Here is a 19,995-nt window from a genome sequence, read left to right as displayed (position 1 = left end):
ATAATGGTAATTTTAAAATTTTAGATAAGCTCTGGTTCCTACAAAACTGAGGCAGATATGTTCAATATGCTTCAATTTTGTTCCTGTTGAAATAATAATAAAATATTAGGGAGCACAAATCATATCTCACCTCAATCATTGACTTCTTTGGCATGGTTACTCCTTGGTTTGGATGCGTCTTTTTTTGTGTTGGTGGATTGGACCCTTAAGGGGTTACCTGCAGAAAGGACTCCAACGATCAAGTCAACGAAAACTCTCTCAAGTCAAATCACAGATTAGTGAATTAATTAAAGTATACCTTTAATTGTTGGGGTCCACATGTATTTATAGAGACATTAATTATGTTTTACCCTTCTTATGGGTTGGGCCCATCTTTATTACGTTGGGCTAATGTTCAGGCTCTGAATGGGCCTAGGCTAGGCCCAAGTTCCAAGCTTGCAATCTGATATCAGAGGCCCCTATGTTATTTACTAAGTATGAAGTGAGCAGATTTTTACTCATGTGTTATTCTGGAAGTGGGCGGTGTTTGCCCTTATGTATGTGTCATTGTTTTGCGTAGTTAACCAATTGTTACACTTTTATTATGGGATTATAAGTTAGCAGTTTAGGCCGGGTAGTTAGTTACACTAGTCCTAATTGCCCAGGTATAGTACATTAGTCCCCCCAGTCTTTGACAGGATAAATCATGTCGAAGGTTATAAGTTGGCGGTTTGAACAGGGTAGTTAGCCATATTGGTCTTACCCGCTTAGGTATAATACATCAGTCCCCCAACGTTTGACAGGATAGGTCATGTTGAAAATGTTTGTTTTATCCTGGTGGTATTTTTTGCAAGAAAAAATTACTTCTTTCTTGGTTTTCTCCTTGGGGTATGGTAGTCCCCTAGTCTTGAGGAGTGGAAACGTCGCTAAGACTTTGTCAGAAGTGATGGGAGTAGTTGAAAGGACGTATGTTGTCAAGAGTCTCATCAAAAAGGGCTTATGCAACCATCATTAATTGTGATGTTTTGTATTCGTAACGTTTAGGCGAGAAAGATTTATTGGGAGCGTAGCTATTTATTATAAATAGTGGTTGAGAAGAAGATTTTTTTCATTCTGCTTCATTTACTTAGATATCAGAAAAGTGCCTTACTTGCGTTTGTGTCTATCCGATATATTCCCTATTTTTGTCGCCATCTTTACTTTACACAAGGTATGTCTAACGATAGTGATAGCATGCCTTCATCTGGTTCGGGTAGTGGGAGTGGAAGGTCAAGGGATGAGGATAGTGGCCATCTAGCTAGTGAGAGGGGAATTCCGATAGAGGTTACTCTTCAAACTAGAATGGATTCGACGGAGAAGGTAGCCGAGAATGAGTTACCAGCAAAAGCCAGATTTGAATGGGTGGCCGCTAACGTGTGGACCCAGTATTCTCTCTTCAAGTGGTCTCAAATACTGAACGCCTTGTTGAATTGCGTACTTGTCCTCGAGAGGGGTACTCGACCAAAGTTAGTATTATTGGAGCGAGTAAGCGTCGTTAAGTGTGTTTGTCATGGCTATGAGGGGGCCAAGGAGTGATTTTTTTATATGTACATGTGTCACTTTTCCCAATTGCATATGTGGATTTCGTTCGATGACTTCACGACGAAGGTACTTCAACTATTGAACGTTGCCCCTACCCAACTACATCCTAATAGTTGGGGTTATCTTCGAGCCTTCCTTGTGTTATTTCATCTCTTTATCTGCAGCCTTCTCCGCAGTGCTTTCTGTATTTTTACGATACTCGGGCTAAAAGTCCAATTACCTGATTGTCATTAATAATTTTTCCTAATATAAGCAAGTTAGACGCCTTTTCACAGTCCTTCAAGCATTTTAAGGACAGGTTTTTCAAGGTAGTCATGAAGGACCCAAGTTGTTCACACTTTTACAACGAAGATGGAAGTACAAAATTCCCTTTTAGTTGGACTGACAACCCATGGTGGTATAAGAATATGAAGAGGGAGGAGTTGTCGGTGGCTGATAGAGAAATGGTGGAAGTTTTGATGAAATTTAGTGATAAGATGCCCACTAAGGACTTAGTTAAAGTTTATTTATCCGTGCACCCTCTTATTGATTTAGAAGGTATCACTTTGTATTTTTACCGTTATGTTTTATGTGAGAGAGATAACCGTTAATGGTTATGTTTCAGTTCATATGGCTCAATTGGGAAAGAAGAACCTGAATTTGTTCAGGACATTGCGTAAGGAGTAGGCTGAGAAGGCCAAAAACATCGTGAATATTGATGTTCCCAACTTGCATGAACTACTAGTTGATGTGCATGTTCATGGAAGATCCAAGAGAAAGGCCTCTGCTCCTGCCCAACATGGTGTTGGGAAGGATTTGAAGAAGATTAAGAGTGTGTTGTTAGGGCCAGAATCTTCTTCTGGGTCAAAAAAGCCTGAGGCATGCTTGATAGAGTTGCTTGAAACCACTGTTCGCCGTGACATTGAGATACATATCCTAGAATCGTTGGTTGCATCTATAGATAACATGGAGCCCAACGCTATGATCAAAACGATGCTCGAGTTTAACAGCAAGGCCTTGATTCTTGGTCGTAGAGTGGGTAGTTTGTTGCAAAAGGAATTGAAGGGAGGGGGTAAAGCTATGGTGGAGGAAATTGAAGAAGAGTTAAAGGCTTAGTCAACCAAACATGAGGAAGAGAAGGCAGGTTGGGAGAAGGAATGCGAAGAGTGGGTATCTGAGAGAAAACGCTTAGGTACTTGGAAAGTTTGATGCTTGGATTCTAAAAGGATGGTTCTCCGATCTCGACTGGTAACATAGCATTCGTTCCATAAACTAGGCTGAAAGGAGACTAGTTGGTGCCTGATTGAGGTGTGCATTTATAGGCCCACAGGACTTCGAGTATTTCCTCTGGCCACTTCCCCTTCTCCTTGTCTAATCTTTTTCGAAGTTTTATTAGAATGACCTTGTTGGCGGCTTCTTCTTGTCCATTTGTTTGGGAATGTTCCACTGAACTTATTATGTGTTTAATTCCTAAACCAATAAAGAATTTCGCGAGCTCTTTATCTATAAATTGTCATTCATTATCTGTTATGATGGTATGTGGCACCTTTTATCTGCATATTATGTCTTTCCAAGCGAACTGTTGGACCTGTTGTGCTGTGATAGTGGCAAGTGGTTTAGCTTCGACCAATTTTGTGAAATAATCAATTCCTATGATGAGAAACTTGACTTGCCCCTTACCAAGATTGAACGGCCATAAGATGTTCATTTCCCACTTTGTGAATGGCCACGAGGATAATATGGAATGTAGCTCCTTTTGTTTTTGATGAATAAGATTGCCATGTTTCTAGCATGGTATACACTTCTTGACGAAGTCGTGGCAATTTGACTCCATAGTTGGCTAATAATAATCAGCTCTTAGGATCCTAGTTGTCATGGACCGTGACCTTGAATAATACCCACATATTCCTTCGCGAATTTCCTTTATGACGTACTGAGCTTGTTGTCTGGTAACACACTTGAGTAATGGTTGTCCATACCCTCCTTTGTCGGCATTATCAGGTAGGTTTCTAGTTTTTAAGTAGTGCACATATGGTGACATACAATCGTGAATTACTTTGAGTGCCAAACATGTGTTTGCTGTGGAGGGTGCCGCCAATGTTTACTGCAGCAAGGACTTGTACTTTCCTTTGTGCTTTGTACTTGCTAGCTTAGATAGGGCATCAACTTGCGTGTTTTGTCCTTTTGATATATGTTCTATTTTTACATCTTCAAATCTGGACTTTATGATATTTTAGACCAGGTGGTAATACTAGACGAGTGTGGAGTCTTTAATTTGAAGGTTGTCGTTTAGGTGGCCCACGGTCAGCTTGGAATCTATCTTGCATGTGAGGACGCGTACTTCGAATTCCTTTGCTAGATATAGTCTAGCTAAGATGGCTTCGTATTCGGCTTGATTGTTAGAGGTTTTGAAGGCGAAATGCAGCGATTTTTTGATAAGTATCTGATTGGGGCCTTCTAGGACAATAACAGCGCCTGCTCCTCTCTGGTTAGAAGATCCATCAACATACAAGGTCCATTGCTCTTCTTGAGGCGCGTGTTGTAGGTCATTGACGAAGTTTAGGAGACATTGAGCTTTGACAGGTCTGTGTGGTTCATATTGAATATTGAATTCGGATAGTTCCACTACCCATGAAGACATTCGTCCAGCTAAATCTGGCTTTTGGAGAATTCTCTTTATAGGTTCTTACAATAACTTGGTGATTCTAAAAGTAGGGTCTGAGCCTTCTTGCTGCGTTTACTAGAGATAGGGCCAACTTCTCGACCATATGATATCTGGTTTTAGGGTCTTGCAGCGACCGACTAACAAAGTATATTGGGTATTGGGTGCCAACAGATTCTTGGGTGATGGCAGCGCTAATCGTTCCTTCCGTGGTCGTGATGTAAACTATCAATGGGAGGTTTATGTTTGGTTTTTGTAGGATTGGGGGGGATGCCAAGATTGTTTTGAGGTCTTGAAAAATATGCTTGCATTGGTCATTCCATGTAAACTTTGCTGATTTTTTGATGAGGTTGATGATGGGTCGGGTTTTTTCGGCTAGCTTGGGGAGAAATCTTGATATGGCGGTAAGACGGCCTGCTAGTCGCTGCACCTCCTTGATGTTCGTTGGGCTTCGCATTTCAATGATAGCTTTGCAATTTTTGGGGTTTGCTTCAATTCCTCACTGTGTGAGCATGAACCCCAAGAAATTCCCATTGTCTACACTGAATAGTGGCTGGTGGTCAGAGGCAGACGTTGTTTGCGAATGGTCCTGGTTTTAGTGCCAATGCCATGCATTGAAGGATAATCTCCTACGTTAGGTTTTTCATTCGGAGAGCAGCCTTTTCGAATCGGTCTATAAAGGCACAAACATCTCATCTTCTTCCTATCTAATGCTAAGGAGGGATAGAGGAGTGGCCTGATGGGGGCGACTTCCAGCAAACTAGGTGGTGAACAGGTGGGATAGGTTGTCGAAACAGTCGATGGAGTATGGGGGCAGGGAAGTGAACCATTCTAGAGTTGGTCCTTTGAGGGAGGTGGGGAATGCCTTACACATAATGGCATCTTCATTTGTGTACAGACTGATGTGGGTGACATAGATCTTGACGTGTTCGTCGGGGTTAGTGTCCCCGGCGTAGCGTTCCAATGTGAAGGCTTCCCATTGGCTGGGGAGAGAGGTTTCGGTTATGCCATCGATAAAAGGGTGACGACGTCTATATGTATAGGGTGGTACAGGGTGGCGAATGATGGTGGGGAAGGTTGAGGTGAAGTGATGAGGTGGGATGTGGGTGGTGGGGAGGTTAGTTGTGTTGTGGGTGGGAAAGGTAGTGGCGTGGTGTGCGGGAATAGTGGTTGGGTTGTGGGTGGGAAGGGTGGTGGCGTGTTGTGCAGGGATAGTGGTTGTATGGTGGGTGGGAATGGATGTTGAGTGGTGGGTAGTGGACGTGCAGGGAGTAGGGTTATACTCGCTTTCTTCTTCAGTAGGTTGGGGAGTAGGGATTTTGGAATATTTTCCCTTCTGGGTGGGATTAGCTTCTATCTTCCTTCTCAGGTTGGAGTTCTCCTGTCTCAGTGCTTCCATCTCATCAGCGTTGCGCTTCTTAAGGTCAGCGAGCTCTTGTTGCATCTTGGTTAGACCTTCCAAGATAGCGGCCAAATTCAGGTTGTTGCCTATAGGCATGCTTGGTCCTGCCTCAGGTTCTTTTGAAATTCCAACTTTGCTACGTGTAGAAACCATCCTTGCAAGTTCTCAGATTGTTGTGGTAAGATACTAACTTATGCCCCACGGTGGGCGCCAATTGTTCCTGCGAAAACAATAACAGAATATCAAGGAGTACAAATCATATCTCACCTCAATCATTGACTTCTTTGGGATGGCTACTCCTTGGTTTAGATGCGCCTTCTTTTAGTGTTGGCAGATTGGACACTTAAGGGGTTACATGCGGAAAGGACTCCGACGATTAAGTCAGCGAAAACTCTCTCAAGTCAAATCACATATTAGTGAATTAATGAAAGCAAACCTTTAGTTGTTGGGGTCCACATGTATTTGTAGAGCCATTAATTATGTTTTACCTTTCTTATGAGTTGGGCCCCTCTTTATTACGTTGGGCTAATGTTCAGGCTCTGAATGGGCCTAGGCTAGGCCCAAGTTCCAAGCTTGCAATCTGATATCAGAGGCCCCTCTATTATTTCCTAAGTATGAAGTGAGTGACTTTTTACTCATGCGTTATTCTAGAAGTGGGCGGTGTTAGCCCTTATATATGTGTCATTGTTTTGCGTAGTTAACAGATTGTTACACTTTTATTCTAAGACTATAAGTTGACGGTTTGGGTCGGCTAGTTAGTTACACTAGTCCTAATCGCCCAAGTATAATACAACAGATTCCAAAATCTATAAATTTTCTAAAATTTCAAAATTGCAACCAAATTTTTATATGTTATGATTTTTAAAATATTGAAACTTAGAAGGTACTGTCAAAACGTAAAACTGCACTAATAATACAATTTTTTTTGAAGACGTCGATTGTAACAAATGATATTATGTCATTGAGATGCAATTAAAGCTTCTTGCAATCTTGGATAAAAGTAATTAAATTGTTATCTGTTTTGGTGCTCTTGAGTGGAGCAAGAGTTTGATATGTGTGATATATGTATATTATATGGTGTGAATTTTTTTTTATGAACAATAAATTATATATTTTAAAATATATAATTTTAAAGTAAACATATAATGTGTGTTTTAAAATTATATATGAATAATTTTAAAATATCAACTCAGCCTTAATTATGTGTGTTCGTGTACATTACAAGAGTAGATGAAATCTTGAGAACTTTCAAGGTAGTACAATAAATATACATATGTACATAAACATATAATGGGGAAATTTTTCAAAAGAAGCAAATTGTTTCTATAATAATTTTTTAACCTCAGAAAAGGATAAGGGTAATGATCCATCTCATTCGTATAAAGAAAGTGTATAGATATCCATGAATAGTTTATGGTTGTTCCATGATAGCTTTAGATAAGATCATAGCCAACTTTGTTTGATTTCATCTTCAAGTATCCATATATAACCATGCATATGAGGTTGTTGTATGAGAATCGTTTTAGCTAAGAGCAGAACAACTTTGTTTGATTCCATTTTCTTGTGTCTACTTCCTTAAACTGTAAGATTCTTTCTGGCACTTTCGGACTTATTAATTCAGACCTTAATTTTTTTGACTTATTGCACGTTTCTTAGTGCATTTTAACTTGTTTAAACAAAAACTGCTTCAATTACTGTAATGACAACAAAATTTGACAGAGATATTTTGTTTGCAGTGATTTAACTTTAGCTTTGTTAGCAGCTCCATGATTGAATAGGGTATAATTTGTGTCTTTCATCTTCTCTTGTCGCCTGCTGCATAATAGCTTTATGGCTTTTATATGAATAATTGAATATTGTTACCATTTTTATTATGAGGTAAATTTCCAAATATGCTATATTTTTTATTTGTTTTATATAACCAATAATTTGATTGTTATCATTTTTATTATGAGGTAAATTTCCAAATGTGTTCTATTTTTTATTTGTTTTATAGAACCTTTAGGTTATTACTCTTCTGTTTATTTTCTCACTTAACTATTTAAAAATTAAAAATCTTTATTTACTCTCTCTTTAGTTTTGTGTAATCACAAAAGAACTTAACTGGCAGAATATGGGAAAAGAAAAACAAAATCACAAGAAATAAATTATATTTTTTTAAATAAAAAACAGAAAGAAAATTTGTGATATTTAAGGAGGATTGAAACATATTTAGACTTATAAATTAAACATGTACTTAGTTTCCCTTTTTTCCAGAAAAAATTAAAACATGTAGTTTAGTTTGTGTAATGTATAAATGATAAATATTTATTTTATATAATTAAAATTTATAATAGCTAATTTTTATATATAAATAATATTATAGCTATATTTTATATAAATAATACATGTGTTAACATATATTAAATTTAAATTACTTTAAAGTGATAGTCTTACAAATATTTTTTCTCTTGCCTATATATATATATATATATTAATTTATTTACAATACATTGATAAGGTAAAGATTTAATACACGAACAACTTATGGATAATTTTTATAATAAATTTGATGACGTTTATTATAAATACTTTAAACAATGATACTTTGAATGGTTTGCTATATTTGTTATCATATTAAAAATCATACAAATATCATAATTGTGAACTAAATATTGATTTTTCCCAAGCAGTTTTGTCCAATAAACCTAGTTGATCTAGCTCTCTTCTATACTTTTTTTTTTCATCTAGATAACTTAATTAATTCAAGATATTTTATTTAAGAAAAACAAATCTAGTTTCTGTACTTAACTAAAGAGTTGGAGGTAACTCACATATTAAACTCAAATCAAATTATTTCAACACTGTCCCAGTTTGATTTTAATCAAATTTTACTTAACTTTTGGTGGGACATCATCTTAGATGAAACTTTAAACATTGTTGGATAAAAATATATTGTCTACTAATTAATTAAAATTATCTTAAGTGTATAATTAAACTATAATTTTATACTTTAAATAAATTTATAATTTGCATGTTTTTTTACAACATGCTTAAATATTTTATAAACTCATCTACTTTAAACTTTAGTTAAATTTCCAGAGCGACTATGATAATAATTTGTGGAACATAATCAAAGAGAATCGTCCTTTATAGTTCTTATCCATTCTCATCATAGCTTGGTGTGGGCCAACAATTGTCTGATATAATGCACATTCCTTTTCAAGTATAGTATTTTTTGGTACAAAATTCCAACTTTTTCCACTATAAATAGAGTATCCATCTTCAATGCAAAATCATCACATCAAGTTTTCAATAATTAATTAATTCCTCTTTGAAAAAAAATATATTGAAGCCATGTCTTCTACTGCTGGTAAAGTCATCAAGTGCAGAGGTGAGCCATCTCCATTTCTGTTTTCTTCAATGTGCTTCTCTGGGTGAAGTTAGGGTTCTCATTTTTTTCATCAAACCAAACAATATATATGGCAAAATCATTGCTTTGGTTTACTTTTAATCGGATTCAGAGTTTTGGGATTAGTTTTCATATATAATTGATGTAAAAATGATCATATTATATAAAGATGAGATGAAAGTGTGGAAATCAAAAGAGTAAAATTTTACGAAAAAAATAATTATCATATATAATTGAGGAAACTCTATGTTGGAGAATGTAGGGTATAAGATAAAATATTAAAATGAATAGAAACATCTAGAGGATGAAACTCTTTTTAGTCAAAAGTGTGGATAGATTTAAAGCTAAAACATTTTAATATGTGTTGGTAAGTGAGTTGTTTATAACTTTTCAAGAGGTTAACTTTCTCATCCTTTTAATAATGAGTCTTGTAAGCCAAAATTTATGATTATGGAGTTTGTCTTTTAAGTTTCTTAATACACTCTACTTCTAAATGTATCTTAAGATTATATAATATTTATGTACTTATGCTTTTCTAAATGTGAGATTTATTTATATATTAGTGGGATAATTTCTCTTCTTTGGTTTTGTTTTTGATAAATTATGTTTATACTCCTTTTTTAATATGATATTAAAATTTATTCTAATGATAATTGTTGAAGTTATTCTGTCACTTACTATTGAATCATTCACAAATATTTAATCTCACAAATAAAATATAAATACCTTATTACAAGATGTATATTGAAGATCTCACGTTGACAAGAAATAAGACCAATGACAATCCTTATTCCTTAAAAGGGTATAAATAAGGGAAATGAAAAATAAAGAGAAATTGGTAAAAATTATTCTCTTTATTTTATTAATTGTTGTGTTTTCTTTAAAAACAAATGTTATTTGTTAGTTTTTTAGTGGAATAGTTAAACTTAGGATCTCTCTCACTCTTCTTTCTAAACTTACTAAACTAATTTTATTTTTCTAAATTGTTAAAAGATGATCGAACTTATGATATTTTTCTTCATTATTTTTAATTTAAGTACTAAATCACCTTAGGAGTGGTATTTAATTAGTTGTTGTGTTTGGTGTGAAATGTAGCTGCCGTGGCATGGGAACCAGAGAAGCCACTGTCGATAGAGACGATAGAAGTGGCACCACCTGGGAAAGGAGAAGTGCGTTTGAAAATCCTCTTCAACTCCCTTTGCCGTACTGATGTTTACTGGTGGGATGTTAAGGTAACTGTTACTTTATTTTTTTTTTATTTGTCTTTTTCATATTTTCTAGTATTACTTCTTGAATTTATTGAATCATCTATTATTAAATTGTTATGAGATCATCATTATGATATGTTTACTCCTACATTATGACATGAATTAAAAATAAGATTAATTTAAAACATATAAATAGAGAATATCATTGTTTTAATAGATTTCAATTTTTTAAATTAAATTTTAAGTTTAATTGATTTATATGACATGGTGTTTTTGTTTTATGTGCTTGTACTATATATTTTGATTTTATATTTTTTTGCACGAGCTTTAATATTGGAATATTTCTATTCTAGTACCCTTTTGTAAAAAAAAATGCACTGGACTAATTTTTCAATTTTCCTTAATTATGTTATTTTGATGGCTAATTAAAAATGCCAAAGCGCGATAAACCTATATTCCACGAATTGAAAATTTATTTAAACCTAAATACAAATCACAAAATCAGTTTCTCAAAGTCAAAGGAAGTAATCAACAAAATCGATCTCACCTTTGTTATAAAAAATAAACATTTTTAAATATCTTACATTTTAGCACGTTGGACGACAATGACTCAGAAACGTGGCAAATCGTCACATGCCAATGCATAATTATTCGGAGTGATGTGTAGGACACAGCTTCTCCAAAAAGCAACTATAGACCTCAATGATTAAGATATTCATTCACTCAAAACTTGTTTATTTGTTGTTGTAATTGTACGAGTTTTTAATTTATTTTTTATCGATCTTATTATTCCATAACACTTTTAGTTTATTCCTATAACTATTGACAAAAGTAAACACTCTTAAAATAAATAAAAATTTGTTTTATTATTTAGGTTTTGATTCAAAACTCCGCATCTAAAGTTTTTTATTTTATTGAAAAGACTCTTTCTAACTAATATTAAAATAAGGACAATGATATTTTGACTATTAAATTTTGACAATCTTTCATTTATACTTAGATGTGTTATTTTTTAAGTGATTTTGAAATATAGATAAATGAATAAATGGAAAAATGGGTAGTCACTTAGGAAATGTCATCTCATATCGTAAGAGAAAGTTGTCAAAATTTAATTGTTAAAAAATCATTTTCCTTAAAATAAACAAGTACTACTATGAAGCCTGAACATGTTGTGTCAATGGCGTGTTTCGTGTTCGACACATATCGGACATACATGTCAGTAAAGTGTCCAATTTAAAAGACATTTTTTTATCTTTGATATGATTTTGACATGACTTCAACACAATGTTAATAGCCACAAATTCAATGACTTTTTAAATAATTTATAAACTTGTAAACTTATCACACAAGTTTATATTATTATTATAAAAATAAGAAAAAAATATTATATAATCACTATTTTTCACTTTTTTGGATATTAAATAAATAAATTAGATTTATTTTTGTGTTAGTTAATAACATGTTAATTAAAAGTTTAAAACTAATATATATATATATATATATATATATATATATATATATATATATTCCCGTGTACTATATTTTTTTTAGTTGCATCTTCGTGTTTGTACTATATCGTGTCCGTATCCGGATTTGATAGAAACTAAATCTTACATTACAGGTTCTAATTCCTATTGATGTTTCTGTATGCTAGCATTTATGTCGTTTCGTTTTGCTTTCCAGGGTCAGAATCCGCTGTTTCCTCGTATATTAGGTCATGAAGCTTCAGGGTATGTTGTTACATTCGGTGAAGACTATTTTTCAAGTGATAATTTATTAAATAAATTGTTTTTTGTGGATAGAATATTCCACCTTAAGACTTATTAGTTGACTATCTAATACCCTTAAATTTTCGAATATAATCCTATAAAGACAAGACATGATGATGGGATGAATAAGAGGTTGTCACATTAAAAAAAGTTACTATTTTCTAACAAGTTGATCTTGTCTTGTTTAACCCAGCTTTTACTAAATCGATGCTTAAAACATTAAACTCTCGGAATCGATCTTCTTTTTTCTAAATTATTAACAAGGATTCAATTCATAACCTTTCTCTTCCTTTCTTCTCATCTTAGATTTTATAACTCCTTTTATTATAAATCTTATGAAGAAAAATAAAAAAGTTAGACACATGATTTGATGGTGGTTATGTGAATGAATGAACTAGGATTGTGGAGAGCGTGGGTGAGGGTGTGACCGATCTGAAACCAGGAGATCATGCACTCCCAATATTCACTGGGGAGTGTGGAGAATGCAAATATTGCAAATCAGAAGAGAGCAACCTCTGTGAGCTGCTAAGGATCAACAGTGACAGAGGAGTTATGCTCAGTGATGGCAAAACAAGGTTCTCCAAAAATGGACAACCCATTTACCACTTTCTTGGAACTTCCACATTCAGTGAATACACTGTTCTTCATGCTGGCTGTGTTGCCAAGATCAACCCTGCTGCCCCACTTGACAAAGTTTGTGTTGTCAGTTGCGGATTTTGCACAGGTTTGTCATATATCTACTAATTTCGACTTCAGATTTTTTATTGAGCTTTTTAACACTATTTTTTGCTTTGGGGAACCACATAAAACTACTCTTTAAACTTATAATGCTAACAAAATGTTGCCAACAAAACAATGTGGAATTTGTTAACGTGTGTCAATTTTGTACATGCAGGTTTTGGTGCTACTGTCAATGTTGCAAAACCGAAGCCTAATGATACTGTTGCTGTCTTTGGTTTAGGAGCTGTTGGTCTTTCTGTATGTTTCATATCCTTCACTGCTTTTTTTTTTTCCTGCAAGAAATTAAAAAACCATAATGGCTACAGTTCTTACCTTGTTATACTCTGCATTCTAGGCCTGTGAGGGAGCAAGGGTTTCTGGTGCATCGAGAATCATTGGGGTTGATCTACTTTCCAGTCGATTTGAACAAGGTAGATTCAATTAGGACAAGACATAGATGTGAATGATGCCTTTTAAGTGTTTGTGATATTGTTCCTTAATCAGTGTTATAGTTTTTACCTTGACAGTTAGTGCCTTTAAGAATTATTGAATAGAGAATAGTATGAAACACATACACCTAAATTTTGTTCATTTAATTATGATTCAGATTTAAGTATATCAAATGTCTAATTACATTGCTATTCTTGGTCAGCCAAAAAATTTGGGGTCACTGACTTTGTGAACCCCAAAGAGCACAACAAACCAGTTCAACAGGTTAGTAATAGTTCATACTATGCCGAAAGTAGTTCCAACTTTCACTTCATTTTATAGACTAATTCTCTATCTTGCTATGATATGTGGCATTAAAGGTAATTGCTGAAATGACTGGTGGAGGAGTAGATCGTGCTGTTGAATGCACTGGAAGCATCCAAGCTTCGATCTCAGCATTTGAATGCACTCATGATGTATTTTCCAAACCCAGAGCTATTATTCTTGTTTCTAGCTACATCAGTATGAAGTTGATCTTGTTATTAAACATGAACTTCAAATGTTTCTTCTCAGGGTTGGGGTGTTGCTGTGCTTGTTAGTGTTCCACACAAGGATGCTGAATTCAAAACTCATCCCATGAAGTTCATGGAAGGAAGAACTCTGAAGGGTACCTTCTATGGCCACTTCAAACCCCGCACTGATATTCCTGGTGTTGTGGAGAAGTACCTCAACAAGGTAAATCATAGAGCTATATCATGATTTTAACATCTACCGTCCACATAAAAAAATTGAGTTAAATATGCTTCTAATCTCTAAACTAAAACTTATTTATTTCAAACTTTAATATGTTCACTAACTTTAAAAATAATAGATATAATCATTTTTAATCCATCGAAATTTAATTTATTGTTTTACATGTTAAATAGCATACCAAGTTAATGTTGAAATGTGAATGTAAATAACTTAAACTGTTTTACATATCAAAAGAATTTAACTCGGTTGGTTCGAAAAATTATATCTATTCACTTCTAAAGTTCGGATAACAAACTGCGTTAAAATTTCGGACAAAAACAAATTTTATAAAAGTTGAAGAACTAAAAATATACCCACCCTAAAAAATGTTCACATTTAGTTATATATTATAGTTTAATATGAATTAGTAAGTAGAAGATTGTTGAATAATTTGTGGATGAAATGAGAATGAGTTTAAATGATAATGCAGGAGCTGGAACTGGAGAAACTTATCACTCACAGTGTGCCATTCTCAGAGATCAACACAGCATTTGATCTTATGCTGAAAGGGGAGGGAATAAGGTGTCTGATCCGCATGGAAGAGTGAAGGAGTTATGTTCTCTGGTGTGAGAACAGTGTTTGTCTTTGATGTGAAAAAAGAGAGTTGTTGGAGAATAAATTTGGCACGTAATTCAGTTGTTGAATCTGTGCTATATGTGAGTGTGTAAAGTGGTAATGGAGGTGATGACTTTCTTGGTCATCGTCCTGCTTCTGTCACTTCTTTTGCGAATGGTGTGTCTTGTAACTTTCTTCTGTTTTCTGCAATATATTTATATCTATATTTTCCTTCTTTCTTTATTAATCCTATACCTCATTGCATTTATCCATTTGGTAAGAAGGGAAAAATAGATGAAAAATCAGATCAATGGAAATAGAGTAAAATGTGGTTGGTTTAAGAAAAAATTAGAAAATAAATAAAGGGTAAATAATTGTTTCAATATAATAAATATCGATATGTTTAATTTTTAATATAATAAAAAAATTATTATATTAGTATAAAAAATTAAATTTATTACTTTTATTTGAATTTAGTTAATAGTAAAAATAATTAAACACACATTTAATCTTGGTTAATTATATAAAAATTTAAATTTCGTTAATATTAGTGAATTTGATTAATAATTGAAGTAATTAAATGTATATTAGTTTTTATTAATTTCATGTATGTTTATTAAAGAAAAAAATAACTAATCTTAATATATAATTTGTAAAAAAAATTATTGAAGATAAACATGTGTTAAAGTATTGTTGAATTATTTCTATCATTGATAAAATTTAAATAAAATTAAGAAAATTGAAATTATTGTATTAAAATTGTAATTTATTTTATTATACTATTTATTTATTCATAAATAAAAAATATACTTAGAAGAAAAAGAACAAAAATAACTATAAATCACGCGTTTTTTTTCAACTAAAAGCGATCGCTATTTTTCCTTGCTCACATATGTTTATCTATATTTTATCTTGGGCGATAAGTATATAATATTCATGGTAAGAAAAAATTGTAATCTTCTTAATATATTGTCTAGTATTTGATAATGCATGAAACAAATAACTAAATAATTGAAGATATGACATGTTAATTGAGCTATCACTTTTGTTACGTTCCATTTAATTAATAAACGTAATTAAAGAAACGTTACACATAAATGATACTATATAGCAGTCTTGAGGTCCTTAACCCAACCCCTACAAACTAGACACACCACGATGCTGAAAGAATACAGTTGAAAAGTCTAATCCATACTGGTAGAGAAAGTAAAGCATGACGTGATACATGGGACAAAGTCCTAAAGGAAAACCAAGATCCAGCCCATGCAGATCATGCAACGGAATCATCACCTCCCTGTTGTCCACGATTGTTCCTCGCATCCGCTCACACCTACAAGTTGATGATCATCGCAAGAGAGAGAACCACACAACAGAACACACAACAACAAAAGTAGGGTAAGCTAAAGCACAAAAGATTTCATCCATCAAGTCCAATATAATTTCACAATATCATACACTCACTTAAACCAAGTATGTTATGACTCATCAGGCAATACACTACGACTTGACTCGACTCATCCGGATACATATAACTTGGTCGGATTCAGCGGATGCTTTCACTTGTGGTGGATACCTCTGCTCACCCCCAAGCTGCTCACCCCCGAGCTATGTGTTACAGTGTTACAATAAATCAATTTCCCTCACCACAAGGTTAGCCCTTAGAAGATTTCAGGCCTCCTGCTACTCTCACCACAGGAGCCAGTCCACTCTAGGTGAAACTAACTGACTCCTTAGAGTGTCAGGATGCAACCTTACCTTGAATCCTTACCTAGTTATACAGATGGGGCACCACTATGGACACCCACTAACAAGGGCCATGGAATTACATCCCGACCACTGAAGCGCAACCCTGGAGGTCTCACCTAGAGACCTCCAAGGAATTACACACTGACACGGACCTACATTCATAAATCAGCAATACAAGAACATTAAATCATGTTTACAATTTCATACCAACCCCTGGGATCAATTCCTCATACGTATCACATTTTGAATCCATACCACTGGTCATCACCACCCCATGAGTCTAGGGCCTCATCTCATATCAATACCATGTTACTTTAATTCCAATCCACGTACATAGAATTCAACTCATCTCGTTATCATGCCACATTAATAATGCCCATCTCATTTAGTTCACATGCCAATTCTCATACCAAACCAATAATCTACAATTCATGAATCATGCTACGCATACATAATACTCCATTATATACATGTCTCTCATTACAACATTCATACCCAAACCAATACCAATCATCCAAGGATAAACAAGCATCTAAATACAGCACTGTCTCACCCAACACCTCGCTCAGGCTGAAGGGTCTCGCTCAAGCGAGCCCCCTTCGCCCAGGCGAGGGCTCAAAAAGCATCCAGAAATCAACGTGAGATCTCGCTTAGGTGAGACCTCTCTCGCCTGAGCGAGATACTCGCTCGCTCAAAAAGAAGAGTGGGTCGCCTGGGCGACCTTTCGCGTAAAAAGGGTTTGGGCGAGTCCCTGGTCATCTCGCCTAGGGGAGACTGGCCCGCTTGGGCGAGATTCACAGGTCTCGCCACTGTTTTCCTGCAACAGTTCCTCGCTCCAGCCCAAACAACATATTCATACAACAATTTCAAGCGTTCAGAACCAAAATAGCAACACACCAACCACACAAACTCGAAATAACAGTCAAACAATGAAGGAAACGGGACATATGAGTAAGGTCTTAGCTTCCCTACCTGGAAAATGATAAGCACGAGATCTCGACCCCTAAACAGCGGAGAACGGCAACACAAGGGGTGACTCAAGGTAATGGAGTACAAGTCCTCTTAACTCAACGTGACAGTGGAAGCAAACCCTAGCGGAGGGGGGTTGACAGTTGTAGTCTTAGGTTCTCTGAAATGAATGGAAAATGAGACTTAGGACAACTAAGATTGATTTTTATCTACTGGACCAGCCCTTAGGCCCACTTACAAGGGCAGCCCTTTTAGTTTAGGGCTGAAAGATAAGGAGCAATCTTAACAGGCCTTAGAACTTTTGTCATGAACTAGTGCAACTTTGAAAACATGTCAAGCATAAAAAAAAGTATAATTCATATGATGAAAAAAAATTACAAGAAAATGATTAGGCTGAGCATAAAAATATTACTTAGTGAGTTTTGAGGACTCTTGTGAGAAGAGCAACCCAATTACATAACTAAAGTCTAAACGGGGCCTTCTTCCTACACCCCAAAAAATTCTTCTATACCCCCAAAAATTACAGTTTTGACCCTATTAAACTTTTTACCTGTCTCGGTGGTTGAGAGAATTGAAATTCAATTTACTGCGGGCCAATTTCTTTTATTACTCAACACTGCACCCCCAAATAATATGTCTCTGTTCCATTTTCTTTCTTGTGCTTCCTCTGTTCAATTCTTCGGTTGTTATTCTCTACACTTTGTCCAGTGGTCCCAGGTTTCCCTCTCTTTCATTTGAAGGTGCTCTATCCAGTGGTGGTGTCCCTGCTTTCACTGCTTCAGTTGCTCCAAGCTCATTCCATACGTGGTTCTCAATTTGTTAAAGCTTTTCTTGTTCTCTTGCACGTTACAGGTTAGTATTCCTTCATGTTTTTATTAATGGTTTGTTGGAATCTTGGAATTTTGTCTCTTGTGTTGGATATTTTATTTTGTGATCACTACGGATGTGGAGATCCGTTTCAAGAAAATGTGAAATGGATGTCAACATCTGTTATGTATTTTTTTTCCTATTACGGATGTCGAGATCCGTTTCAGAAAGATGTGAAACGGATGTCGACATCCGTTTCAAATTTTTTTGAAACGACATTCATTTCATTTTTTTTTGCTTTTTTTTACGAAACGGATGTCGAGATTTGTTTAAGGAAAATGTGAAATGGATGTCGACATTCGTTTCACATTTTTCTGAAACGGATCTCGACATTCGTTTCGTGTTTTTTTTTCTTGTTGAAGATGTCATAGCGAGGCAAGCGAGGCAAAGAAGCACTGAGGTAAAACCAAGATACAAAATGTTGTAATGAGAGCTTGAGGTTGGAGAGCTTGAGGTTGGAGTGCACGTGACAGTGGAGGTTAGAGTGCAGGTGACAGTGTGTTTGAGTGTGTGTTGTGTGCGTGGTGAGAGAGTCCACTGAGTGTGGTTTTAGTGTGTGCATGAGTGAAGTACGTTATGTGCGTGAGTTTATGTGAGTTTGTGAGGTTGTGTGTTGTGTGAATGGTGAGAGAGTGCAGTGAGTGAGTGTGGTTTTAGTGTGTGCGTGAGTGAGGTGCAATGGTGTGCGTGAGTTTGTGAGGTAGTGTGTGTTGTGTGCGTGAGTGAGAGAGTGTAGTGAGTGTGGTTTTAGTGTGTGCGTGAGTGAGGTGCAGTGGTGTGCGTGAGTTTGTGAGGTAGTGTGTGTTATGTGCTAGGTGAGAGAGTCTAGTGAGGTTCAGTGGTTGTGTTTCAGCTAGGTGAGAGAGTCCAGTGTGTGTGCTAGGTTGTGTGCGTGAGTTTGTGTTTGTGTTTGTTTCTTTTATTTTGAGCTAAGGATAATTTTTTCTCCTGTTGCATTGCATATTTTGGTTATCTACTTGCATATTTTGCTTATGTGCTTGCCTTAATCGAGTTTTTTTTGTATTAAAATATTTTCTTTTTATTATAGCTCATCATGGAAGATCATCATTTTAGTTATTTGAGTTTCTTGGATACTCAAATGGATTCTCAAGTAAATTGTAATCTTATGTCAGACTTTTCTGATTTCGTTCATGATATCTGCGAACAAGATTATACATCTCACTTTACAATTGATGATATCTTCCCAACACGTGAAGATTTAATTAAGTGGGTTAGAGGGATTGCTTTTAATCTTGGATTTGTTGTTATTATGCTAAGATCAGATAAATATAATGGACAACCCGGAAGAAAGACCCATGTATTACTAGGTTGTGAAAGAGGTGGAAAATATAGAAAATGTAAATGTGATGTAGAACCTAGTTTATCTGGGATAAGAAAATGTGATTGTCCCTTTAGATTGAGAGGCAAACCCATCTCTCAAGGGGAGGGATGGGTGTTGAATGTAAAATGTGGTTACCATAATCATGATGTCTCATCTACTCTAGTTGGTCACCCCTATGCGGGTAGGTTGAAGTCCCTGAACACTCGTTGCTTGTTGATATGACTAAAAGTCAAGTAAAACCTGCAAATATACTTCTCACTCTCAAAGAAAAAGATGAGTGTAATGTGACAACTTTGAAGCAAGTATATAATGCAAGATATAGGTACAAACGTTCAGTAAGAGGTTCAAGGACCGAGTTGCAACAGTTAATGTTGATGTTGGAACGTGATCACTATATCCATTTTAGTAGATGTGTTGATGAATCTGATGTGGTTAACGATCTGTTCTGGACCAATCCTGATGTTGTGAAGTTGTTAAATTCATTCAATATTGTGTTCTTAATGGATAGTACTTACAAAACCAACAAATATTGGTTGCCATTGCTTGAGATTGTTGGTGTCACCTCAACAGGTTTAACTTTCTCAGTCGCGTTTGCATTTTAATC

General features: G+C 35.2%; 1 protein-coding gene across 1 annotated transcript; it reads left to right on the top strand.

Moving 5' to 3' along the window:
* The first annotated feature begins 8,773 nt into the window (after positions 1–8,773).
* Positions 8,774–14,714, top strand: LOC114194697 (alcohol dehydrogenase 1-like). Its single transcript, XM_028085065.1, has 10 exons — positions 8,774–8,976; positions 10,090–10,226; positions 11,886–11,932; positions 12,370–12,695; positions 12,867–12,949; positions 13,047–13,122; positions 13,344–13,405; positions 13,501–13,596; positions 13,694–13,855; positions 14,343–14,714. Exons 1-10 carry the CDS (start codon positions 8,940–8,942, stop codon positions 14,457–14,459), a joined length of 1,143 nt encoding a protein of 380 aa, XP_027940866.1. The 5' UTR covers positions 8,774–8,939; the 3' UTR covers positions 14,460–14,714.
* The last annotated feature ends 5,281 nt before the right edge of the window (positions 14,715–19,995 follow it).

Source organism: Vigna unguiculata, chromosome 8 (genome assembly GCF_004118075.2).
Source record: "Vigna unguiculata cultivar IT97K-499-35 chromosome 8, ASM411807v1, whole genome shotgun sequence".
Lineage (NCBI taxonomy): Eukaryota > Viridiplantae > Streptophyta > Magnoliopsida > Fabales > Fabaceae > Vigna > Vigna unguiculata.
Note: the sequence above shows the minus strand (reverse complement) of the source record. Positions and strands in the feature narration are given on the sequence as shown.